The sequence below is a fragment of the Oryctolagus cuniculus genome, chromosome 3, assembly GCF_051225735.1.
Source record: "Oryctolagus cuniculus isolate XC-2025 breed Fujian yellow rabbit chromosome 3, ASM5122573v1, whole genome shotgun sequence".
Taxonomy (NCBI): domain Eukaryota; kingdom Metazoa; phylum Chordata; class Mammalia; order Lagomorpha; family Leporidae; genus Oryctolagus; species Oryctolagus cuniculus.
The window spans coordinates 183,486,884-183,513,705 of NC_142869.1; the positions used below are offsets into that span (position 1 = coordinate 183,486,884).

The 26,822-nt window shown below is 44.2% G+C and overlaps 1 protein-coding gene, 1 long non-coding RNA gene and 1 pseudogene across 5 annotated transcripts in view; 1 reads left to right on the forward strand and 2 right to left on the reverse strand.

Moving 5' to 3' along the window:
* Positions 1-15,736, forward strand: part of KDM7A (lysine demethylase 7A) — a 97,048-nt gene extending 81,312 nt beyond the window's left edge. For both annotated transcript variants that reach the window (XM_051835658.3, XM_089328710.1), the window contains 7 exons: positions 165-316; positions 2,323-2,420; positions 3,063-3,211; positions 3,311-3,513; positions 5,115-5,200; positions 8,647-8,920; positions 9,453-15,736. In XM_051835658.3, coding sequence (XP_051691618.3) covers positions 165-316; positions 2,323-2,420; positions 3,063-3,211; positions 3,311-3,513; positions 5,115-5,200; positions 8,647-8,920; positions 9,453-9,547 — 1,057 coding nt within the window. In that variant the 3' untranslated portion in view covers positions 9,548-15,736. The remainder of the gene's footprint in view (positions 1-164; positions 317-2,322; positions 2,421-3,062; positions 3,212-3,310; positions 3,514-5,114; positions 5,201-8,646; positions 8,921-9,452) is intronic.
* On the reverse strand, positions 12,601-25,758 carry LOC149127649 (aurora kinase A pseudogene; annotated as a pseudogene). The gene is made up of 2 exons (XR_016231855.1): positions 25,733-25,758; positions 12,601-25,210 (listed from the first exon to the last, which is right to left on the reverse strand). The product of XR_016231855.1 is annotated as an aurora kinase A pseudogene (transcript).
* The window catches only part of LOC103345348 (uncharacterized), a 39,372-nt gene continuing 25,150 nt past the window's right edge, over positions 12,601-26,822 (reverse strand). For both annotated transcript variants that reach the window (XR_016231154.1, XR_016231153.1), the window contains exon 2: positions 12,601-13,830. This is a non-coding gene — a long non-coding RNA (uncharacterized LOC103345348). The remainder of the gene's footprint in view (positions 13,831-26,822) is intronic.

A 26,822-nucleotide genomic window follows, 5' to 3' on the forward strand; every position in this document is an offset into this window, starting at 1 on the left:
TTTGTTTATTCAATCCCTAGTCCAGATCATTGCACAGCTGACTAAAATACGGAGAAATTATCTCAGTTCTCCGTTTTCTGTAAATTAAGGGGGAAGGGAAAGGCAGCCTGGCTACACAGTCCTGTATTATTTTCTGACTTGATGATTTTCCCCCCACGATACAGAGATGAGAGACAGCCCTTCGCAGATCAGAGTCTTTATACAGCAGATAGTGAAAATGAAGAGGATAAGAGGAGGACAAAAAAGGCAAAAATGAAGCTGGAAGAGTGTTCAGGAACGGAGGGGGTGGAAAACGAGCCTCGGAAACCACTGAACAGTACGTTGGTTATTTAATCCATGTTTCTTCTTTACTCATGATAACATATCAAATAACTGGGCAGTTTTTAAAGTATCAAGTTTGTAGCAGGATTTAACATTTTTACATTTCTAATGATGTTCTGAAAAATCCCACGTCAGGGGTGATGGCCGGGGGACATGTGATGGGGATATTTGGGTCAGCGATAACCCTCATCTGGTTAGAACAGAACAGAAACTCATCCAGGTAGAACGGAAGCCTCTGCTCCTGTTAATAAAAGTTTCAGTGCACTTCAATTTTTCAAGTATGACTTTTTACTAACATGTACAGTTTTCAGAATAAGGGGACCTATAAAATTGACCTGAAGCTATTAGAAATCCATGTACTGTATAGTTTTATTTGACTGCTTATTGATAAGGCCTCTATGGACTATTAGTTTTCTTCAATTAAATTAGAAGCAATAACACAGCAATGCCTCCTCCTTGAGACCTTTATGTCTCAACACTTTTAGGACCTCTGATGCCCTTCTGTTTCAAAAACAAAGCTCGAATGTGGGGCAGGGTTTTGCTCTGCAGTGAAGACAGTGCGTGGGTCCCACAGCCCGTATCAGAGTGCTGGGTTCAAGCCCAGCTTCCTTCTCAAGTGCACCCTGGGGGCGGCAGGTCACAGCCTAAGTAGTTGGGTCCCTGCCACCCACGTGAAGACCTAGATCAAGTTCCTGCCGCCTGGCTTTGGCCTGGTCCATTCCTAGCTGTTTTAGGCATTAGGGAAGTAAAGCAAGAATGGAAAACCTGTCTCTCTGCCACATTTAAAGTGAATATTTTAGTACCTGATAATTAAGTGCTTCGGATACTACTGTTACTTAATCCATGTTGAATACACGCAATTCCAGGTGAAAGCTGATGCTGGCACAACTGGTGACTGCTTCTGCTCCCACGCCAGGAAGGCAGGCAGCTGATCGGCAGCCACCAGTTGCTGCCTGTGGCAGTGTCTCTTGACAGAGAAAGGCAGCGTGCAAGCCCACTTGGTAGCCTTGTTGGATTCACTATGTGAATGCTTTTTAGGCTTAAGAGAGTGGTCTTTTGTTTTCTATTGAGAGAAGTAATGAATGGGAAGAAATGAAAAACATCTTGCAGGTAATCTTAATTTTGGAGGATTTTTTTTTCTAGAAAGAAATGTAAAATGGTCACTTGAGTAAGAAAAATATGTTCAATAAACACTACAATTTTTAAAGAAAAACAGTTTGGGGAGCTGACATTTGGCGTAACAGGTTAAGCTGCTGCCTTCAATGCCAGACATCCCATATGGGCATCAGGTCAAGTCCCAGCTGGTCCACTTCCAATCCAACTCCTTGCTTGTGCACCTGGGAGGGGAGTGGAGGATGGCCCAAGTGCTTGGGCTCCTGCACCAATAGGAGAGACCTGGGAGAGGCTCTTGGCTCCTGGCTTTGGCCTGGCCTAGCCCGGACTGCTGTGGCCATCTGGGGAGTTAACAAGCATGTGAAGGATCTCTCTGTATCTCCCTCTCTGACTCTGTGTTTCAAAAAAAAAAAAAAAAAAAAATCTTTAAAAAGTACACTGGTTAGTCTGTATATTGGTCAGTTAGGGAGAAAGATTTTGATGGGGACAAAGACATGGAGAAAGTAAAAACAGTGAAAAAAGGATGAGAGTTGAGAAACATAGAACTGGGTAGACTTCGAGACCAACTTGTCACTTTGTTCATAATGTTGTAAAAAACTTACTTATTTGACAAAAGTGTGTGTGAGCCCGAATCAGGCTTTCCCGTGCCGATTTACTCCCCGAAGTCCCGAGACGGCCACGGCTGAATCTGGGAGCTCAGTCCAGGTCGTCCAGGTAGGCGGCAGGAACCTGGGCCATCACTGCTGCCCCCAAGTCCACAACAGCAGAAAGCTGGAAGTCAGGAGTAGACGATTATCAAGCCAGGCACTCTCCTGTGTGACACGGGCGTCTCGGCGCCTTGTTCATGAACTCTAATGACGTTCTCCCTCTCCTGTCCTTCCTCTGCAGGGTTTTTCACAAGTGTGAGATCAGAACTCAGGAACAGATCATCAGAATACTCGGACATTTCTGACTCGGAAGACTCCAGCCCTGACTGCGCTGCACTGGTACGCCTGGAACCCCATCATCTGCACGTCGTTTAATGGGAAGACCACTCATGCATCTGTCACCTGGGAGGAGGCCAGTGACAGCTCTGCTCAGAGCGCACAGCCCAGGATCTCCCTGTCACAGCCCTTGTACACACACCTCCCTGCGACTGTTCACATTTGTAAACCTAGCTTTTGTTTGGTTTTGGAAAGGGTAGGAGGTCCTCTGCTTAATTCTGTTCTTATGTTTCTCTTACTGTTCATCAGTTATTTGTTTATTAAGGGAGTATGTTACTGTAGTTACTAGAGATTTTCACTTTACCATGTGAAATGCAGAAACAACCCCATGATAATTAAGATTCTAACTTTTGGGGCCAGCACTGTGGTGCAGCTGGTTAAACTGCTGCCTGTAACACTGGCGTCCCATATGGGCACCCGTTCCAGTCCCAGCTGATGTGCTTGGGAGAGCAGGGAAGGACCTTGTACTCACACTAGAGACCCAGATGAAGCTTCTGGCCTCAGCCTGGCCCAGCCCAGGCCGATATGGCCATTTGGGGAGTTGAAAGATTCTCTCTCTCCTTTTCAGAAAAAATTCTAACTTTCCTGAGATGGATCAAATTTTTTGATTAGTTTGACCAAATTTGGTCAATTTCTTTATTTCAGAAAAATAATTTTACCACTGAAGAATCTGAAAGTTCAGGTGATGAAAAGAAACAAGAAGTCACATCAGCCTTCAAGGAAGAATCTGATGTGATGAGGCGCTTCCTTCAGAAGAGCCGGCAGCCATCCAGAAGGGAAATTCCAATTAAAAGGTAGGTTGCTGATGGCCGTCGTCACATCGCACTGTGACGTGAACGCTGCGAAGCTTTGTGTTTTAGTTTTACCGAACACTTGGGTTATCTGCTCTGCAGGGAATGTCCTACCTCGACGAGCACAGAGGAAGAAGCTATTCAGGGCATGCTGTCTATGGCAGGGTTGCACTATCCCACATGTTTACAAACGCAAGTGCAAAGCACAGACTGCAGTGGTGGAAGACAGTCTCTCCAGGAGCCCAGCTGCCACAGCAACCAGGAGGTTGGGCAGTCCTGTCGCTACGACAGACCGGTGCAATGTGGTAAGGACATAACTTACCAGTCTTTAAGAAGTAACAGAGTCCCCAACATAATAGCTCTGTAATCCTAGCTTCAGTTGGAGATTGAGAGTCAGGACTGTTTATTGAATGTCTTTTGTTGGAAATGATGTCAAGAAAGTTGATCAAAGAATATAAAATGCTGATTAGTCAAGTGAAATGCAGAATGTCAACTACCTACCATTGAGAATTGTGTTCACGGCGTAATTCTGCCATTGCTCTTACAAACCAGTATTATTTCCCTTTCACCAACAGTTGGCGGGAGTGGAAAGAATGCTTTGGTGTCTCAAACGGTCTGCTAAGTCCTTCTTATGAGAGGGTAACGGGTCCTAAACTGTTTCTGATAGAGGATATTCTTTCTTCCACCTGAAAAAGAGTAAGGAGCTCACTGGCAATGTCGGTGATGCCATGTGGTGTTTCTTCTCTGTGACTTTAGGGGAAAAAAGCCTAAGGAGCGTTGGAAGAAAATAGTACCATGTTAACATTGAATGCCTGTGTAACAACTTAGTTCCGTCCACATATTTGTCAGCGTGTATCAGGAGCTTGGCATCCATTTCACTGTGGCGTTCCTGAAACAGCACTTACACCCATGCCTTAGGTAACCACTCCCATTTTAGAGGTCAGCGACACTAGACTTAGTGAAACTTACATGGCCACCACTTAGTGCTGCTGGACTGTGAACCCCGGGCCATCTGGTCCCCACATTCTTACGTATTGTCTAAAGGACACTGCGGCTCAGGATGAGTAACCTGTATGAAGTTGCACTGGTAAGGAAGGAACTTAAGAGTCAAATCCGGGTTTGTCAGCTACACCGTTTTGTCCTCCTGAAATCTCTTTGGTCATTTGTCTCCTGTGGGCAGCAGGAGCCCAAGCTTTTAGGCTGGCGCCTCGGCTCACTAGGATAATCCTCTGCCTGCGGCGCCGGCACCCCGGGTTCTAGCCCCGGTTGGGGCGCCGGATTCTGTCCCGGCTGCTCCTCTTCCAGTCCAGCTCTGCTGTGGCCCAGGAAGGCAGTGGAGGATGGCCCAGGTGCTTGGGCCCTGCACCCGCATGGGAGACCAGGAGGAAGCACCTGGCTCCTGGCTTCGGATGGGCGCGGTGCGCTGGTTGTGGCAGCCATTTGGGGGGGGGTGGTGAACCAACAGAAGGAAGACCTTTCTGTCTCTCTCTGTCAAAAAAAAAAAAAAAAAGAAAGAAAGAAAAGAAAGCTTTTATGGGAATACTGCAAAACTGAGGAAATCCCTGCCTGTGTTCTACATAGGAAAACAGGACACTTTTGTAGAGTGCACGACGTTTGACTTTATAACAGGTGGCATACGATTCGATTCTAGATCCTTCAGCACCTCAACAAAACCTGTCACAGAGAAACAGCCTTTGAGGGAATTGAAATCTGGTGGTTCTCTTGTTTTTGTTTTTGAGAAAAAGGATTGTGGTGAAGTTGAGGGTATGTGACTATCTGAATAGTTAATGGTCAGTGTATGTTTTAAATGTCAACATAAATTTGCTTTTGACTTTAAGCATTAGGCTAACTTTATCTTTGAACAAATTTTATTTTAAAGAATAATTTAATGAAAACTTTCCTTTAGGATACCATGTCAAGACTGAAGATCAGGACTTGAGGACTTCTTCCTGGATTAAACAATTTGATACAACTTCCAGATTTAATCCTCAGGTATATTCCAAGTTCAAAATGTTAAAAGAACATTTAGAATTGCCATTAACTCTGTTTTTGCTTCTTTTTAAAAATTATCAACTACTAGATCTAGAAAGCCAAAAAATTACAATTAAATGCACATTTAAACAATTGTTCATCTTTAGATATTCCGCTATGATGACATACACAAGGGTTATGGGTAGAATGTGACCTGAGCAGGACAACTTTTTCTTGGAAGGAAGTAAAATGACTGGCTGATGACACCTGTAGGTTACGTCTGGGTGGTGTGAGATACACAACAGAAAGAATACCTGGAGGATTTCTTTAACTATCTGATGCTATTCTGTAAACATTTTTAGATACTGAATTTTATTGAGAATTTGATGGAAATTCTAGATTCTTTTTCCAGAAAAATGCTCATCATAAGTATGAATTGACTTTTGCTTGCATTTTCCTCATGGTTTGTTCCACTACTTCCTGCCCTCATCCCTCTACTATCCATTGGTTCCATATTAAACACTCTGCTAGAAGAGAAGATACCAGATGTTTTGGATCCCAGCATTTTTATACTACACCAAACCAAAACTACCAGCAGTACCAAAGAAAATTAGAGACTTTTGCTGTAAACTTGAGAAAATGGCAGCCAAAGAAGCAAAATTTTTATGTGCAAAGTGGGGCACAAAAACTTGCCCAAACCCAAGAAAAGTGGTTCATTCCCCCAGTGACCACAACAGCCAGCGCTAGACCAGGGCAAAGCCAGACACTCCATCCTGGCCTCCCTGTGGGCAGCAGGGGCCCAAGACCCTGGGCCATCGGCTGCTGCCTTCCCAGGCGCATTAGGGGAGAGCTGGATTGGAAGCAGAGCAGCCAGGACTCAGACTGGCACTTTGACATGGGCTGCCGGCGTTGCAGGTGACAGCTTAACCTGCTGCACCACAACACTGTCCCCACATTATTTTCTTAAAGCGAAACTTTGTGAGGATAAGTTCTATGAGTAGAAGGTATGCTCTAGCCTCAAAGGTGAAGCCTCAACTTTTATAGGGTCTCATCATAACTGGTCATTAATTTTATCACTTATTGGCATTATAAGATTAAAAAATAATAGCTTAAATACTGAAAGATTTATGTATTTATTTGAGAGTCAGAGTTACACAGAGAGAGGAGAGAGAGAGGTCTTCCATCTGATGGTTTACTCTCCAATTGGCTGCAACGGCTGGAGCTGCGCTGTTCTGAAGCCAGGAGCTTCTTCCAGGTCTCCCACGCGGGTGCAGGGACCCAAGGACTTGGGCCATCTTCTACTGCTTTCCCAGGCCATAGCAGAGAGCTGGATTGGAAGTGAGCAGCCAGGTCTCCAACCGGCGCCCATATGGGATGCCAGCACTTCAAGTCAGGGCATTAAGCGCCGGCCCCTAAGCTATTATTTAAATGTTTTTGTGAAATGGTGTTTTTAAATAAATGAAGCAGAGAGTCAATGATTAGCTAATTAAAACAAAACAAAACAAAACACAATACTAAGCACAGACTTGCTTTTTTTTTTTTTTTTTTTTTTTTGACAGGCAGAGTGGACAGTGAGAGAGAGAGAGACAGAAAGGTCTTCCTTTTGCCGTTGGTTCACCCTCCAATGGCCACTGCGGCCGGCGCACCGCGCTGATCTGATGGCAGGAGCCAGGTGTTTCTCCTGGTCTCCCATGGGGTGCAGGGCCCAAGGACCTGGGCCATCCTCCACTGCACTCCCTGGCCACAGCAGAGAGCTGGCCTGGAAGAGGGGCGAGCGGGACTAGAACCCGGTGTGCCAGCGCCGCTAGGTGGAGGATTAGCCTACTGAGCCGCAGCGCTGGTCTAGTATTGTTTTTAAAACTTATTCAGTCATGAGACAGATATAATCACATACACACATAATTAAAACTAGTTTTGAAAAATAAACTGTAGTGTACGCTTCACATGTAGTCTAGTTCCTTCTCTTTTTAATGTTAGTCACGACCCTCTTCGCTGACTTCAAAATTCAATAATCAATAGCACTTTTTCTTCCTGAAGGTTCACCATTGGTCTTAATCATCTGAAAGAGTTATAGTTAAAGAAAAACAAGGCTTGGGGCTGTGGATCTAGAGATTTTTCTTGCAAGCAAATTCGGTGGAATGAACCTTTCCAGAGTTAGGTTCTTTTTTTAAAAAGGATTTATTGGGGCTGGCACTGTGGCATAGCGTTACAGCTGCCGCCAGCATTGCCAGCATCCCATATGGGCACCGGTTTGAGATCCAGCTCTCTGCTGTGGCCTGGGAAAGCAGTAGAAGGTGGCCCAAGTCCTTGGGCCCCTGCAACCACGTGGAAGACCCAGAAGTTGTTCCTGGCTTCAGATCAGCGCTGCTCCTGCCTTTGCAGCCAACTAGGGAGTGAACCAGCAGATGGAAGACCTCTCCTCTCTCTCTGCCTCTTCTTCTCTCACTGTGTAACTCTTTCAAGTAAATAAATCATAAAAAAAAGGATTTATTTATTGGGGCTGGCACTGTGGCATAGTGGGCTGGGCCTCTGCCTGCAGTGCCCGTATCCCATGTGGGCACCAGTTTTAGTCCCAGCTGCTGCTCTTCTGATCCAGCTCTCTGCTGTGGCCTAGGAAAGCAGTAGAAGATGGCCCAAGTGCTTGGGTCCCTGCATCTGCGTGGGAGACCTGGAAGAAGCTCCTGGCTCCTGGCTTTGGATCCGTCCAGCTCCAGCCATTGTGGCTATTTGGGGAGTAAACTAGTGGATGGAAAACCTTTCTATCTTTTCCTCTCTCTCTGTCACTCTACCTCTTAAAAAATTATTTGAAAGGCAGAGTTATATAAAGAGATCTTCCATCCTCTGGTTCTTTCCCCAAATGGCTGCAATGGCTGGATCAGGGCCGATCCATAACTAGAAGCCAGGAGCTTTTCCAGGTCCCCAACACGGGGTAGCAGGGGCCCAAGCACTTGGGCCATCTTCCACTGCTTTCCCATGCACATCAGCAGGGAGCTGGATCAGAAATGGAGCAGGTGGGACCTGAACTGGTGCCCAAATTGGAGGCTGGCACCACAGGCAGCAGCTTTACCCAATAATAATAAAAAAGATAGAACATTACACCATGAGAGGTGGGTGGAGCTTTGGCGTTCTCAGGAAGACAGCAGTAACTGGTGTGTATGTCTCACCTCAGGGCCCCTTCCTAGCACGTCCTGCGGAGTGGAATGGCTGATGGAATGCCTCTGCTTGTTTAAATTATTTTCTCTTTTTCTTCTTAAGTTAGGATGCAGCTTCAGTACCTCAGTCCTTCAGAGCTGTTAGGTTTACGGACACAAATGACCAGCATGGAGAAGTGTCACCTGTGGTTAATACAAAAGAAATCCAAAATTCAGTAGTGTATTTCCTCTCTCTTGACTTTGCTAATGCACAGAGTGCCTAAATACCTCATTTATCTTAAACCCTAAACATTCGACATTTCTTTTCTTCTTCAGGATCTAAGTAGAAGCCAGAAATGCATAAAAAAGGAGGGCTCATCAGAAATCAGTCAGAAGGTACAAAACAGGAATCTCACGGACAGCAGTGGCTCAAGCTTTCAGAATGGAAAGTATATGCAGAATTCGAGTGTGGTTTCAGGGGCGTGCCAGATAAGTAACGGCAGTCTAAGCCCAGAAAGGCCCGTTGGTGAAACTTCCTTTTCAGTGCCCCTTCACCCCACCAAGAGACCTGCATCAAACCCACCCCCTATCAGCAACCAGGCCACAAAAGGTAACTTTCAGACATTTGCAAGTAAATGTATTTTTGATTATGTGTGACAGTAATGGTGGCAGTTTAGCTAGTGATGCACTCATGGTTCTCACCATCCAGCACATCTGGACAACAGAGTGGTGGTGGTGTCAACAGAGGAGGGATGCCCGAGTCAGCCCCGAGGACTCCGAGGGAGATCCTGAAAGAGATAAGGGTTAGCCGGGTGAGGCGGGGGCAGCGTGGCCGGCAGGGAGAGCAGGACTAGGGGACCATGCACGGTCTTTGTGAAGTCGCAGGCGACCTGTGTGCTGAAGCAGAGGGAAGAGTTCAGCAGAGGTCAGACCTGCAGGGCCCTGCCAGTCTCGGGAAGGAGGTGGCCTGCCCCAGGTGTGATGAGGCAGAAGGGTTTTGAACAGCTCAAGTCGGGAACTGTGACTCGGTCCACTCAGCACACCTAGAGAACCCCTGTATAAAGTTCCACCTTCTGCTCGTCCAGGTGCTGTCTGCCAAATATGCCTTTCATGATTATTTACACTGTTGATAATATTTATAGGTAAGCGTCCAAAAAAAGGAATGGCAACAGCCAAACAACGTCTTGGGAAGATCTTGAAGTTGAACAGAAATGGCCATGCACGCTTCTTCGTGTGACGGAGCTGCTGTAGTAGCCATTCTTCCCTTTGGAGGCCAGTCTTGGGGTGCAGAAGCCTGGAGCTCCCGCTGTCCCCTGGCCTGGAGCAGTCTGCGTGTACAGTAAGAATACTGCCCGAGAACAGAGTGAACCTGATGCTGCATTTTCACTGTGCCACACCCACTCAGCAATAACCCTTTGGACCTGGTGGGGGAGAGGATGAAAGAGGGTAGAACCTTAAAAGGAGACCTTGAACTGAAAAGGGTCTCTTGTCAGGGCTTGAATTTCATTTTGTTGTTGGTAGTGTCTTGATTTATTCAGTAGTAGGGTAAAGAATTATCAATAATTTATTTAACAGATTTTTTTTAAAGTTAACAGCTTTTAAATTCTTTCTTTTTTAAAGCTATTTATTTGGAAGATTTCTGGAGAAATATCTCACTAATTTAGATTTAAGAATGTGAAGGTTTTTAAATTATTTTTGATAGTGTGTATGTTACATGTGGGGAAGAGCCACGGTAACAGTAACTAGTCTGGACTCTTAAATTTGATATTCAGGTTAAAGTCTTAAACAGGGATTTGATGCATTAATTATTTTAAATTAAGATGTATATGGAAATCATTTTATTTTATATATTCATGTGTTTTTATAAGCTATCAGCTTCGCTTTTGCTAACATCCAAGGTGCATACCGTTACCCAGGTTGATGACCTTACATCCCACCTTCCCTCTGCACTCCCTCATTTTGTGGTGACCCGACAGTACTCTTCTCTTTGCAGGGAAACTCTTCATAGCCAATATGTAAGAACTCCATGAAAGACCCCTCAGTTTTCATTTTGTTTGAAATTGTGGATTTCTTCTAAATGTAAAGAAAATGGGCTTCTTGCATTTTCATTTCTGCTGATGATATCTAGGTCCCAAAGAGAACAGCTTTAATATCTTTTTCCTACTTGTGGGGAAAGTATTATAAGTTTGGTTAAATTGTCATGTTTATAGTTTTTCCAAATACATTTGTAACTACATAGGGCCTTCTTCATACTGCTGGTGTTGGATGACAATACTGACACCTGCTGCCAAGGTTCTCTCTTATGGCGCTTTTATTCTCTATACTAATTTGGAAACGATGATTTGACTTAGGATGTTCAAATCTGCATAAGAAGCAGTAGTATAATAGACTCATACTATATTAGGTTGTATAGAAGCAAGCATGTTGGGGTAGATCTTTTCTTAACCTTCTAAAGAATTATCTAAGATATGGATTTGGAGTAAAATGGGTGCTTTTTTGTAGTTTCTCCGTCTCTCCTGACTGGCTGAACTTTAAGGTAATCACCTATCTCCTTTATGTACAATTTTTACTGAATGCCAGTTTTCAGTTGCCTGTGCTAGCTTCTATTCCTCTCCCCCCTGCTCTGGCATAAAAATAAGTAATTTCTAGGCATGGGGTAGAAATATTCACAAGCCTGACAATAGAGCATTTTACAAATTCATACAAAGAAAATATAGGCAAATAGGATAAAATTTATTTTTATGGAGAATATGGCCATATTTGTGAATTTCTTTTTTTACTCAGTACAGTAATAGGACTTTCCCTTCTGTATTAGAATGTCACTTGAATTGCTAAGAAAACAATTACACCATCTTCTTTCATGGTTGTTTTCAAATTTATATTTTTAAAAAGCATTATTTCTTACTGTCTCCATTCCAGTACTTCATGGGATAAATATTAAACAGCTTATGAATTGGCCTTTTTGGCCCAGAGTGACTGGACCAAAGTCTGAATCTTATCTGCGTGTTGGGAAGAAGAATTTGTATGGAAATCCTCTATATCTATTTATGGCCTACTTAAACCTTGTCTACACTATGCCAAAACAAGTGGGAAGATGGGTACAGTCAGCCTCTGACTGGTCATCTTACCTCAAGATGCAAAAGTCTGGTTGTTGGCTGCTTCTCCCAGCTTCCTGCACAATCTCCTACTGTGATATCTTGGTTTTCTGTAGACCGTGTTTTAGTGCTACAGTACATGTGCTTTTATTTTATTTTGGTTTAAGAAATAGTAACTATAACTTCCTTTCCCAATTACATCATGGTGTGGATTTTTTCATAGCTCCAAGTATTAAAACATGGTCAGTACCCACCTGTGTCCCTAGGCCAATAAATACTGATTTGGAGTAGCCAGTACATAAAATTTTTAAGTGAAGGTACTGTGGATTCATTTTTGGCAGTTTTAGCCCATTATCTGGCTAAGTTCCAAAACTTTGATCAAGGCAACATAACCACTCTGACAGAAGCACGTATTTCCTTCTGAACTGGTGAGCATTCAGCCACTCTCCTCCTCAGCCTTTAGAAAGTCACTGACTGTGATCCACCCCTTCATCTCCAGGACACGGCTGAACTCTCAGCAAGCTGCTGCCAGTAACCAGGCTCCACAACAGTTGACAACCATTTGTCTTCCTTGTCTCATTTATCAACAGGACTATCATGGAAGACAGCAGTGAGAGCTTTTAGTTATTGAAAGTGAGTACAAATACGTAAACTGAGAATTAGGGCTTAACATATGAAATGTTAGTAATAGTGATAGTAGACAATAATTTTTCTCTGTTGATTCAAATAAGGGATCCTAACCTGGGATCCCTTGTGCCGTAACGTAATTCATAATGTTACATAATAGTAAGCTCTCCAGTGTTGATGACTCAGCTTAATAGTAGTTAAGTGCCCTAGGAATATATTGAACTTCACGAAGGTCATTTTTGAAGTGTAGGAAATTGAAGATTCTGAATGCAACATAAACTCAGAGAATAAGCAGGCCCATCCTTATCAGTAGTGAATACTGAACTTGAATGCTGTTCTGTTCTTTAATCTTAATCACTGCCTTTCCTATGAACTCTACTGTATTTACTCGTCTGAAGTCAGCAGGTACTTAACAAGCATCTACTGTGTGCCAGCACTCCTCAGTACTGCAGGGGATTCACAGTTGCAGTGTAGTCTCTGCTTCTGAAGGGAACTCCTCTAGGAAATCAGCATTATTTTCACTTCAAGCAAACTTGAGCAAGAGGGCCCATTCGTAAAAAGCAGCATAGCTTTATTAGTTTCAACTGAGATACACTACACAGGAATGGAAGTAAAAGAAGTCTGAGTTCTTTTTTAAAATTGAAGAAACCTCTCAAGAGTTAGCAATTCCGTGTCGTGCTGATATAGAAGCGTGCTGCAGCAGGCAACTTGGGTTTCTGTCACGTTCTGCCCTTGGCAGTGACTTCAGTAATTACATCACTTACTGAGTCTTAGTTTTCTTTGTAAGTTTGCATTAAAACATGCTTATTATGATAATTACTTAAGAAAAGCATATAGAAAATCATCCCTTAATTTATTAACATTTCATAGAGAATTTGTCATTATTTAAGTTACAGTTGGTAACTAATGAACGCACCTTTAGATATATTTTAATAGAGGAACTGCCATTATTCATAAAGTCTGCTGCATATCAAATATCTGAAGAATCTCTAACAAGGTGCTGCATTACAATCCGATTCCATGCTTCAAATGAAAGAAAAAGAAGTGAGATCATTTATGGATCAGAGTAAGAATAAGCAGGTTTATCCTCAAATACGTTAAGATGAATTAAAGTAACTGAAAGACAGCTTTAGGTTTTCAGAAAGAGGAACTGGGACAGTAGTGCTCCACAGGTCTGGCATACTCTTCAGGTACCAGATAAGCGTGAAGTCAGTCATGGAATTAAAATGATTGGCAGCAAAGCCATGGAACTAGGGGAAGCTGCAAGGCAGTTAGAAAGCTGGGGACTACAAGGGCTCTGGACTGGTGGCAGCAGCTTGCTGGGGAAGGAGAAAACCACTGGAGTATTGGAGGGAGAGGCTCGACTGAACACCTTCAGCAGGAAGGCTCTTTCTGCTTTTTTGAAAAGATGCTCTCTGTAGTGACTAAGAGTACTCTGCAGAGAGTTGATTAGAATAATTACATGCTCCACCGTGCTGTTATTGAAACAACTATTACAGCAGAGAGCACTCTAAGTTTTCACTTTGAGAGGGCCTTTATAATGTAAATATAAGAAGTGTTAAGAAATTCATTCCCCCTCCCCCCTTATATGTGAAACTAATTGCTCCTGACATAAAGAGAAGCTAAAGCTTACCAGGCTTTTCCTGACGTCCTGGGTCTTGAGAAAATTCACTGTCCGATCTTTAGCCTAGTGAGAGCGTGTCCCTGGTAAATACAGGCCCGTGGATCCCAGGTGATACACAGTGGATCTTGGACTTCCTGAAGCGGCTCCTGTCCCACAACACTGTGGATATGCTTCCTAGGCAGATGGAAACAAAGGGGAGTGATCTGTGTGCTCACTGTGTTGCTGTTGACCATACTGTAGTATTAATACTGTAGCCTTACTGAAAACTCTTCCCTTATTTTAACTTGCTTTTCAGTGAACGTCATGCTGTAACACAAATATTTGATATCCCGTGCATAGACATTTTAAAAAAATAATGTCATTAAGAGGCGAATGCTTATTTCCAAAGCAACTACCTTATCATGCTTGACTTGTTTTATTCTTCTGTAGCATTTTTTTCCCTCTTTAAGATTCTCTTTTGAAATATCCTTAAATTCTCCCTCTTACCCTTGGTTCCCTTCTGCTGCCTAAGGCTTTGTTTTTAACAAGCTCAATTACATTTTTTTGTTAAAACCTTTTTGAAACTATTCAGTAATTCTTCCAACAAATTTATCTGCTCTGCACTATTTCACTAATAAACCCTGGCTACCACGTAGCCCTTGACCTCCAAGTAGTTTACCTATGCAAGACCTATGACATTCTGAATCCATTTTTATTTCACAAGCAGTCATAAGTGGAACTTAGTCAAAGGTGAAACTTATCTTCATCCAGTTTTATTTTGACCATTTCCTTTCCAAAATGTCAGCTGTTTTCCCCCAAGATTTTTCACCAAAACAATGATCATAAGTGCTAGAATTTATGATATTTTACAGAAATGAAATAACTCAGATGTACTCTTATACTTCTTTGATGGGTTTTGGTTGGTAAAAATTACCAGCATTAAATGTAATATATAATGAGGAGTTGATTCCGAACCTAGAATCATTTCTTCCCTCTGAGATTCATAAGGAACCTTTTATTTTTACAAAGCATACATATAACTTCCACATTACAGTCAGGGACCTGAGGTGTTAACTTGCCAAGTGAACCCCAAGGTTATTTTATCTTGCAAAAGAAACCTAAACCAAACTAAGGGCCTTACAGTTTATGGTTAGACTGAATCAAAAGCTTATAACCTCAATTTCTCCAAAAACAGCTCCTGACTGCAAAAGCAAGTCATGCAGTTGTTAGGCGTGAAATAGCACTGAGTGGGAGATGCACATGCGTCTTTGCAGACTGTATTTCCTTCAGAAAAAGACTTTTCTACTTTTAATATAAATTAAGCCATAACAGTTTCATGCTGTGGAAAGAGGGTGAAAAGGTTCATTTTAAGAGATTATATAATATGAATTTTCACATTTACTGTGAAATGTCTAACTTTGCCAGTGCTTCAGCAAGTTTTCTTTTGGGAGGGTGTTGGAGGGTGGTGACAGGGTGGGGTAGTATTGGTTTTAGGGATTTTAAATCTGTGAAATTTAAAGATGGGACAGTTGTTGGCTATGGTATTTACTAGTTTTGTAGTAATGTTTTGCTAGCCTGACTCTCCTTACTGATTCTTCCGCCCACGGCCCGTGGTGAGTGACTGTTCCTCTTCTTGTTTGGGGTGTCTGTTTGCATAGGCAGCGGTGTGTGTGCAGCTGTGGCCTCTGAATCCAGAAGCACACTGTGGCAATGGAACTGGGGTGTGGCTAGGAAGAGGGGTGCTGAAGCTTTAGGAGCATCTTTCTTTCCAACTCCTAACAGTATTTCCCATCTTTTGCCTGCAGGCAGGGAAAGTGTACAGTATTTATTTTGTTTCTGTTTTACTCTAAATTTGTAAGTCTTTAAGTAGCTTACATTGATTATTATAGGGGAGGATGAGTGATCTGTTTAAAGTTGTATTTGGTATTCTTACTTTACAATTTCTGTATTTTAAAATATTGAAATTAAAATTGTATTACTTCTGTTTTGATTTTTTTTAGCACTCGGTGTATTTTTTGCTCATTTTGTTTCAAAGTATAAATGTTGAAAGTTGTATAAAATGTGTCTTTGAAAGAAAAAAAAATCTGAATTCTATATCCAACTCTGACTTGCTGTTCCCTTTTTCTCTTTTGAATCATGGGAGAATTATTTGAGAAAATGAAAATCTGTGTTAAGTTTATGCTCCTTACCATTTTTGAAGCTTTGGATGTGGAAAGTAATGTATGCTATTTTATTAGATGTATTCTTAGGGAAGAGCAGTTGCTGAAAGATTGAATCCAAAAGTGTGGTTGGCAAATTGAGGTGGGGACGGAGAAATGAATGTGGGTGCTTACTGGCACACACTTAAGCTTCCACACTGCCCCCACACCTGGGCATTGCGCCCCCTGCAGTATACCAGGGACGTGCCGAGAACGTGTGTGTGAAGTAAAAGGCAGTCAGAGTTGAAGTGCAAGTTCAGGGAGCAAGAGGAGGTCGTTTTGGTCACAGGGTCCGATAAGTCAGGGAGTATACCCGTGAGGATGTGTGCTAGCCTCAGAGGGGTGAGAGCGGAGCCATGGTCCAAGAAGGAGAGAACTGTGGCAGCACTTAGACAGCAGAAGTCCTCCACAGGGGCAGACCGGAAGCAGGCAGGTCCACTGGACAGGAGAACCCGAGTGTGAACTCGTGGAAACCAGACCCACAGAAGTGTCCAAGGAGAAAAGAGCAGGGATCCCTGAGCATGACGTGTGTGCTGGCATGCCCACACCCCCTGCCAGCTGCCACAGCTGCTGTCACCGCATCAGCAAAGCAGTTTGCTCCTTCTTCCAACTGACCTGTCAGTCTTGTGAAGCCAAAATCTGAACAAACCTCCTTTTGTCAAATCCATACATTGTCAATCTGTGAGGTGTGCATTTTTCCTAAAGCCCATCTGTTCACAATGAAACAGCCACCAGAGCCTGCTCTGCTTCGACTTTCAGCCTGATCTCTGTGTGTGCACCAAGCAGCAGACCGCGGGAGACTGGCGTACTTCCTCAGGGCTGTGCTGTGCCACAGAAGCCCTTGTTACCTTTATTTTATTGCACCTGAGTTCCCACTGTGTCCAGGAACGTGTTGACTTCTCCCTCACAGTAGCCCAGGGAGGGACGTGCTGTGTTCTTCATCCTGCAGAGGACACCAGGTCGAGTGGGCAGCGATTCCACGACCAGGCTCACACGACTGGTAAGATGTTAGCTGAGATTTTAATCACAAGTCTAACTCTAAAGGCTATGCCCTTTCTTCTAAATTTCCTCTATTTTTAATTGTTAAGGGAGAACAGGTGGTCCTTTGGAATGGTTTGTGTTCCACAGTTTCTTCAAAGGTACCATCCAGTGGGATCAAAAATATATTCCACACGTTTTCTGTCACTCACACAGAGCCTGCCTGGCTGGGAGCTGTGCACAGTGAGGAAACGCTGGTCGTCTGCAATGCCGAGCTCTCTCTGGTAAAGAACACAAGCAGTCCAGAAGCCAAGTAGGCTTTTCCAGAGACTCAGAACTAGAGGAGGAACAGAGCCCGTGCCCGTCTACTCCACCTAGCCGCGTTCCCCTAGGCCAGCACCACCACATCTGCGTTGGCCAGGCTGCTTCCTCCTCGCCTGCCCTCCCATGTTGACGCTGTCTCCTGCCATTGGTCTCTGCTCGCAGATAAGGAACGAGAAGAGTCCTGCTCTGCTCGCCCTCCTGACCTGAGGCTCCATATTCCAGAGCCTGGTGGAAAACGTCCACCCACATCCTCACCATCAGCCACTTCATTTGCTCCACCTAGCTTGTCTCTTCCGAACTGCTATCCCCAAAATGCCTTTATACTACTTCTGAGTTCTGTAAATTCATGTTCCTTGAATGCTAGAGTTAGAGAAAGAAAAAATAGAGCTTCACAAATGGAATGTATTATGTGTAAATTCCCTAAGTTTTTTTTAAAGGCAAATATAATATGGGCCAAATGATGTGCAGGAAGTCAGAAATGGTATCTGAGCCTGCCTGTGCTATTATTCTGGAAGTTGCTTGACTTCTACTCCCTGGTCTTGAGCAAGTTACATCCTTGGTGTGCCTCAGTTTCCCTTCTGTGAATATATACCTCACTAGGTTAAGGGAATTAAATGAGAACATATGCGCATGAGGCCGGTGCTATGGTTAACGCCCTGGCCTGAAGCACCAGCATCCCATATAGGCACTGGTTTGAGGCCCGGCTGCTCCACTTCCAATCCAGCTCTCTGCTATGGCCTGGGAAAGCAGTAGGAGATGGCCCAGGTCCTTGGGCCCCTGCACCCACAGGGGTGACCTGGAAGAAGCTCCTGGCTCTGGAATGGCGCAGCTCCGGCTGTTGCGGCCAGTTGGGGAGTGAACCAGTGGATGGAAGACCTCTCTCTCTGTTACTCTGACTTTCAAATAAATAAATAAATCTTAAAAACAACAACAACATATGCTCACACAAATAACCTCTGAGGCTCAGCTGTGAGACTGTATGATGCCATCAGAACAGGACCAGTTGCTACCTAATGTACTTACCTAAGTTTCTACTACAAGTGGGGAAAAGATTAAAAGCAGGGTATACACAAGAGGGAGATGGGGACAGCTGCTTTAGGGCAGAGTCCTCCTGGAGTAGGAAGCCAGAGCACGAGCAGGAATCCTAGGATGTGGGTTTGGAAACTCGAGATGTATCATGTTTCTGGAATAATGCTCATCAAGTTCACAGTGATGGTTATCTCGATGAGCACAGGATAGGGAAGATAAGCGAGGGTAGGTACTCCTCCACACTTTTTTTTTTTTTTTTTTATCAGTTTGTAATTTAAGAAAAAAAAAAAAAACAACCCAGACAAGTATGTTCTACCATAGATAAGGGTTAGCGGCCCAAGATACCCTAATCACACCATCTTGCTCTTCACAGCCCGCCCACTCCTGTGGTGGGTCAGGGCTGATGGATGGGACAGCAGCATGCATGTGGAGCTTTCCCTCGCTTATTTCTGCCTAGCGCCTGCTCCTTTGTGCACTGCTCACTCTGTGCTGCTTGCTTCTCCAGGTTTTGTCTTTCCTGCCAGCCTGAGGCTAGGGCCCTTCAGGACTAGGGCCCTGTGGTATTCCATCACTGAGCGCCTCCTGCAGTTTGGTACAAATCTTACTGAAAATACACTGAATAAACACATAAACAAACTTGGATACTGCTTATTATCCTGATCTCTCCTCCCTCCAATTCTCTCCTGTGCGGCTGAGATGTGGGATGGAAGATGAGGGGTAGAAGAGAGAGAGTCAAAGGAATGCAGAACAGTGGGAAAAGAACCCTTTACAACTTCAGAGTTCCGTTTCAACCCTTCAGAGCCACAGAAACTCACCAGTACAGTGTTAAAAAGAATGGATATTTCAAGCTTCTTAATAAGAAAAAAATGGAGTTTGGTATTTTTTTTCTTTAATGAGATAAATAGTGAGTGGCTAGGTTAAAATTCATATATATTATACATCACTTAGAACCTAAAGCAACATTTTATAGTAACTGCTTTGTAAGCTTTAGTGTATACAGGTGTGTCTTGCTTTTAAAATACAGAATACAGCAATGGTTAATTGTGAAACTGTACATTAATTAGGTGAAATTTAATTACATTTTTCCACCTAAAGATTACACAAAACAGTATTTCAAGAGCTTATGAAGCAAGACTACATGGCTGCTGTTGCTCTGCTTGAATCTGACAGTGTGATGTTGGGGAAAGAACTGTTCAGGGGGTCAGCAGAGCTCACCTTGGAAGACAGATCACACAGACAGCCCTGGGGTGGGCAGGAGTGGAAGAAGCATCTGGGCTATAAAGGTGCCCGGTGAGGGAGACAGGACGGGCAGGAAGCAGAGTGAACAGAGCTTGAGTTCCTACGTTGGTTCCTCCGCTCCAGAGCAGTGCGCCTCACTGGCTGGCTCCATCCAAATGGAGATGCCTTGCACTTCCACATCAGATCCCACATCTCTGCCTTCTTTTCACATTCCAGATGGGCTTCCGTGACTAGGCCAGAATCTGGGGGGTGCTCCCCACCCCCACTAAGGACTCACAAAGTCTGCCAATTCATCCTGATATGCTGCAGGCCACCCTCTTGATTGCCACCACCAACTGTGGCCTCCCTTCAGCTCCCACTGGAGCTTTTAGGATCAAGACCAAACTCCTCAATGTGTATCAGTTTAAGCTGCAAGGGGGAGGAACCCCCACTCAGAAATGTCAAACAAGCTAGGCGGCCAGAGTGGGCATGGACACATGCACCTTTTCTGTCTTGTGGTCTTGGCCTTACAGCTGCTTCCACCTCATGACCCAAGATGGCTGCTTGGATCTGCCAGCCTGCAGCGGGGAGGAGGGTGAGACTATAATCATTTCACTGTATAGCTTCTTTGTTCTAGAAAGGCTTAAAGCCTGCACTTTGGAGGCCACCAGATTTGAGTGGCCACACCTGAGTGACCTTGACAAGTTACTTAATTCCAGTCAACTGAGCCTTGGGCTTTTTTCTAGCTTGAATAGTAATTTCTAAATATAGTTGTTATGAAAGTAATTCAGATAACTCATGTAAAACACGGGTGCCCAATAACTACTATAGTAATTATTGTTGTTACTCTCTTTCAAGACTCTTAATTTCTTCTTTCTTATATCAGAACCACCCTGCGAATGGGGACAAAGTAACCATTACTTTTAATGGTTGTAGCTGGTAGTACAGCATCAACTTTCCTTCCTGAAGCTTTGCTGGACTGTGGTTTATCTGGATAAAGATGTCTGCCTCACCTCCAGGACTGAGTCACCCACTGTGGCTGTTGCTTCACTGTGTCATCGCATGCTTTGTGGAGGGGCTCTTCCTGGGTCTCTGACACTGCTGTTCCCTCGAAGTTGTTCCACTGCCCCAAGCTAACCGTAGCAGAGGGACAAAGTGGCAAGACCACACTGCCCTTTCTACCCACCACCTAGCTTCCCACACTGCCACACACAGGATTAAGCACATGAACAGGCACTAGCAAAGAGTTTGGCATTGAAAGGAATTCTAAGAAAATGTTTGATGTCTCCATTTGCTATAACTGCTCCTCAGGGTCCAGGAGAAAATAAACCTTTTTTAGGAATCCCTCATTCCTGTGGCCTTGCTTCTATTTCAGAACTCTGTGTGTCCTGAGACTTCAGTCTCTTATCTGTCTGGTCCCTTGGAAGAGGCTGATAGCACCTTCAAACTGCATGAGAAGTTTGATAAAAGGCCAGAGTTAGGGAAAGCAAAAGGGTTTGTGAGGCATCCTACAGCAGCAACGAAGAGGAGATTTTACCATCCCTGAAGGGCCAGGAAGGGAGAAATGATCAAATATAGAAGAAGAGCGTGGAGAAGCCCTCTGGCCTGCAGCTGCAACCTCCAGAACAGGATCCAACCATCCCCCAAGGAAGAGCGAGGGGAGTAAGTGCTCCACCCTTGCCTCTCTGCCTGCCTCCCAGTGCCCCACCGTCAGTCCCACTGGGAGCGTCAGCACTTGGGAGCACTCTTGGTCCTGTCCACAGAGGTCATTCCCCCAGGAAGAAAGTGGAAAACAGACCCATGCGAGTAAACAAACTGTCCAGCTCAAATCCTCTACTCCAAAATCCCCACAGCCACCTTGGGAAAACCAGCTCCTTCTAGAGGACAGGCTTTATCCTAGGACACAACTTCAACAGTCCACAATAACTACTGAAGCAGTTGTCCCAAAGTTTCAGTTGCGCAGTCATGAATAACAACACTGGAGTGGGGAGGGGGTTGGGAAGTGGGGAGCATGGAAGTAGATTTTGGCCAACCTGTGGGGTAGGGGAAGGACCTTCACACTCCAAAGACAGGCTAGCTTCTATCTTTGACTCCACATCATCTTCCTCCCATTTGTATCTGTGTCCAAATCTGTATAATACATTATGGCCCATCCTAACTACCTCATTTTAATTTAATACTTTTTGAAGACTCTATTTTCAAATATAGTTATATTCAGGGGTTAGGACTTCAGACATGAATTCTGATGGCAGGGAACACAATTCAGTCTCTAACACTGGAACAAGTACATGATGTACACTTCCCTGAGACAAAGGACTATCAGTACAGTTTATAAATCCATGCTAAATATACATTTTTCTTAATACAGAAATATCTATCTACAGAGATATCCCCTGGATGAAGGTGGTGGCTCCTTTCACAACAGATGGGGCTTCTGCCAGATAAAGTTGGAGGCAGAGCTTCTGCCTCTACCCATACTCTGCGAAAATCCTCAAGGATTAACGATTTCTACATGGGTGATGGGATTAAGGGTGACATTTTCAGGGCCAGTGTTGTGACGCAGTGGATAAAACTGCCACCTGCGACACCAGCATCCCAAAGGAATCCTGGTTTGAGTCCCAGCTGCTCCACTTCTGATCCAGGTCCCTGAATGCGCATGGAAGAGCAGCAGCAGATGCTCCATGTGTTTGGACCCCTGGCACCCATCTGGCTGCTGATTTCAGCCTGGCCCAGTCCCAGCCATTGTGGCCATGTGGGAAGTAAGCCAGCAGATGAAGACCTCTCTCTCTCTCTAACTCCGCCTTTCAGATCACTAAGTCAATCTTCTTTAAAAAATGGTGACTTTACTACCTTTATTCCTTCCTCAGTATTTCCTGAGTATTAGGATACTGAACTAGGTAGGTAGTGAGGAAGCTGACAGGGGTAAGGCAGGGTCCTTTCTGCCAGAGAGGTTACTGCCATGGAAACATGCCCTGTGCCAGTGCCCTGGGGTTCACGTTCTGTCTCAGACATGGTGATGAGCTCCAGGTGGGAGCCCCAGGCAGCAGTGCAGACTTACTCTTGCCTCCGGGAATCGTCTCTCCCAGTCAGTGATGCTACATGACCTGAACCCCACAGTGTGCCATGGACCCCCTTTGCTTTCTGGGTGCCCCTCTGTAAAGTTCGTTTCCAAGGCTTACATCAAACTCTAAGAGGGTTGCCCTTGGGCTACTGGAGCCACCATGTCCAGTTGCAGGAACAACAAATTAGGAGGGCTACCAACATGAGACCTGGGTGGAGTTCTAAGTTCTTGGCTTGTTTGGGGAGTGAACCAGTGGATGGAAGATTCTCTATCTCTCTCTCTGCCTTTCAAATTCATTACTTTTTTTTTAAAGTTACTCAACTACCAATACATGCCATTTCTTGTAGGAATGGGAGTATGCTTCCTAGGAAAGAGCCAAGAGTTGCTGGAGAAGCTGATAAATGCCTACACACTTGGGCTTGTTTTCTTGGAAGCCACCACTGTATTATCAATTAGCTCAGTATAGACTACCTAATGATGGGAGCCATATACAGACTCTGTAAGATGAAGGACAAGTTTGGGTATCTAACCCCAGCTGAGTTCACCTGAATGCAGTCAGAAGCGGTGTTAGCTGTACAGTGTGGAAGAGAACTGCCTAGCTGAGCCCAGTCAACTCACAGAATCATAAAAAATAAATCACTGTTTCAGCCACTACATTTCAGTGTGGTAGTTGTACTATACTCACTATCTTTTTTAGACAAACATACTAATTAGTGTATTTAAGGCTTGCACACATGCCTTAGCTGCAATGCAGAAAAGTAAGCCTTTAACATTTAAAACAGCTTTAAGAGTTGGCGTCTTTTGTGTCCCAAGCAAGACCTGATATAGAGATAGAGCACATGTCCCCATTTTACAAAGGGATTGAGGACTAGAAACCCAATTCAGTTTAAGAGCATTGATAGGCACTTACTAAGAAAATGCCAAAAAGAAAAAAAATACAAGTCTATAGAACAATCTTCTTAACATTTAAGAGAGAGAATGACAAATTCCAACAGCTTTACCAGGCTTAGCCACCCAATAAGTAACACACATACACTCAGGTACTTAGAAGGTTACTGTACAGCTATTTTAACTGCTCAAGTCAGTGCAAAGTGGTTGCTTCCCCCACAACCAGACACTGAATTTGTCTCACGCAGGGACACATTGTCCAGCACAGGCTGTGGTGACCACTTCAGTCAAACCTTGCTTCCAGGTTGTGAAGCCAGTTGAAGCTGCGTAACTCTGATGGCTACTTTTCACTCCAAAGTGTCATGTTTATTGAGGAGGAGCTTTCTGAGTAGGGAGGCTAGGCACTGTCTGCCTAGGAAAGCAAGTATTTCCTGTAGCACTCTTCACTGAAGTTAGGCTGTTCACTGTAGGAGAAATTCTGTTGAGTGTGCCTGGCATTAACAGCATCCCTGGCTCAAGAACTCCTCCCTGCTGAGTGATTAAGACTGTTTGCTAGGGCTGGCACTGGCATAAAGGTTAAGCCTAGCCTGCAGGGCTGGATCCCATAAGGGTGCTGGCTTGAGTTCTGGCTGCTCCACTTCCAATCCAGCACCCTGCTAATGTGCCTGGGAAACAGCAGAGCATGGCCCAAGTGCCTGGACCCCTGCTACCTACATGGGACACCAGGGAGAAGCTCCTGGCTTTGGCCTGGCCCAGGCTGGCTATTGTGTCTATTTGGGGAGTGAAACCGTGGACTGAAGATCTCTCTCTCTCTCTCTCCTTCTTTGTATTTCTGCCTTTCTAACAAACAAACAAACAAACCTTAGAGAGAGAGAAAGAGAGAGAGAGAGAGGACTGCTTGTTAGTTGATGCTTTGTTTCGGCAGTTTGCGAGTTTTACTGACTTTGCTGTGACCCAGGGGTGCTCAAGTACTTCTCCCAAAGTGGGTCCTGTTTCAACAGTCTTGAAATGAAGTCCCTCAATTCCTCTGTTAAAAATCAGAGAATGTGAATTCAACCTGTGATATTCTTTTGTAGGTCTCTTGGTATGTGTTTGCCTTATAAGGAGGCTTTCCAATCAAAAACTCTTGGCAAAGACTTCCAAGGCTTGAGATCCACTCTTCATCATGTGTGAGGCCTTTACATCATCGTGAGGGGTTGGGGCAGGCAGTCCAGCATGCTGCAGAGTGGTCCTCCTGGACACAGAGCATGTACCAACCACCTGAAGTCTGTCACCTTAAATTCTCCAGCCGACCCAAGAAGCAGGCTCTGTGGCTTCATGTCTCTAATGAGTAACTCTCTGAATGACAGTAAGATGGGATATCTGCCAATCTGGGTATGTAAGTAGCAATTCTCAGCTCATCAAACTTGGAGAGTTTCACAAGTTCTCTATATAGGCAGTTCCAAGCAGTACAAACTCCAGAATCAGGTAAACTCTGGTGGCATAATGGAAATAGCCATAGCATCTGAGAATATTAGGATGCCAAAGGTGGGACTGTATTTCTACTTCCCTTTGGAGTTGATGTTCCACTCCTGTTTTTTCCAGCTGAGCTTTAAACAACACTTTAAGGGCCATGATAAACTTGTTTTGTTTTTCTCTTGCCAAATAAACATAACCCAACTTTTCTTTACTCAGGAGACCAACGTCCAGATCTTCTTTAAGATTCTTCCTTGTTCTTGTTTGATGGGGCAGTTCACTCTTGGAAGTGTTCTTCAGTGGCCTGGAGACAGCAGTGGTCCCCTGTCTGCCTGCTTCTGAGTGGGGATGAGAGCCTATGCTTGTGAAGGGACATGCTGAGATGAATCTGAGGACACAAAACTCAGTCAGTCCGGCCACATAACTCAGTCAGTCCGGCCACTACATGTGACACACATTCTGAGAAGGAAAATGTCGAGTCACGGAACATGTTTTGAGTCATCACCAATAGAGCCTTAATAGACCCTGAAATGCAGTTTTCTTTCCGTGATGCCAGCCAGCCCTTGCCTCCAATTCAAGGCTGCTGAACCCTTCCTGGAGGTCAGCCCTCTGTCTTCTCTTTATAAAAGATGTCTTTATTTTATTTGAAAGGCAGAGTGACAGAGAGAGAGAGACAAGGAAAACTATATGGAAGAATATCTTCCATCTGCTAGCTCAGTCTTCAAATGCCCATAATATCTAAGGCTGGCCCTGGCTGTAGCTAGGAGTCAGAAACTCCATCAGGGTCTGCATGCGGTAACAAGAATCCAAGTATTTGGACCATAATCTGAGGCTTTCAAAGTGCATTAGTAGAAAGCTCGATCAGATGCCTGGAGTAGCCAGGACTCAAACCAGGCACTCTGAAATGGGATATGAGCATCCTAAGCAGTAGCTTACTTTACTGTACCACAACACCAAACCCCCCCCCTCCATGCTATCCTCTCTCAGATTCTTAATAGCACTCCATGTAGGTGATCATTCCTTCTTGATCTACTTAAATATTCAGCTTACATACTTCCATTTTCTCCTCATTTTCCTCCTACCTCTACCTCACTGGCTTGTCCTTTTCAATCTTGTTGCCCTATCAGTTTCTACTTATCAAAGAAGAGGTCCTTGGAATTCTTCACTTCTTAATTGATACTCTCTCCTAGGGTGATCTCATCTAGTTGTCTAAGTTTAAATACCATCTACAGTTGTATGTTCACAACTCTAGTTCTGACCTCTTGTTCAAATGCCAGATTCATATATAAAAGTCTACTGGGGAATGCCACATGAATGTTGTAGGTATCCTCCAACCATAAAATCCTTCAGGAGGAGTTTTTCAAGATGGTGACATAGGAGGGGAGCTTACTGCTCTAGTCTAGAAGAGGATAGTTTAAGAAAAAGTGGAGAGGAAAGGAAGTGAGCATGAGAATTGCCAACAGAGCAGAATAAACCTCCCCTCTGATAAGAAAAAAAAAAAAGGAGATTTACCACACCCAACTTGGGTGTCAGTGTGGACACTCCCTTCAGCCTGGAACACTAAGCAAAGCTCCCTAACCACACTCAACACATGATTCTAGATATTCACCGAAAGAGCAGACACTCCACTAGGCCACAGAGGCATAGTCCAAAGATAAAAGCCATCACGAGGAAAAAAACCCACCAAGTATCACCATAAATGCTTAATAATAAATGCAAACAAGAGTAAGGAAGACAACATGAGGCCCCCAAAGGAACACAACATTCAGTACTAGAATGTGAAGATGAAGAGATTGATGAAATGCCAGAAATGGAATTTAAAAATTGTGGGATTACTTAGAAGTAACCAGAAGAAAATTCATGAGCTAAAGAAATCCGTTTGGCTCAGTGGCAGCCTTTGCAGCTATCTGGGGAGTGAACTGGGGGATGGAAGACCTCTCTCTCTTTCTGCTTCTGCCTCTCTGTAACTCTGCCTTTCAAAAAAAATCTTAAAAAAAGAAATTCATGTATGACATGAATGAAAAATTTTCCCACAA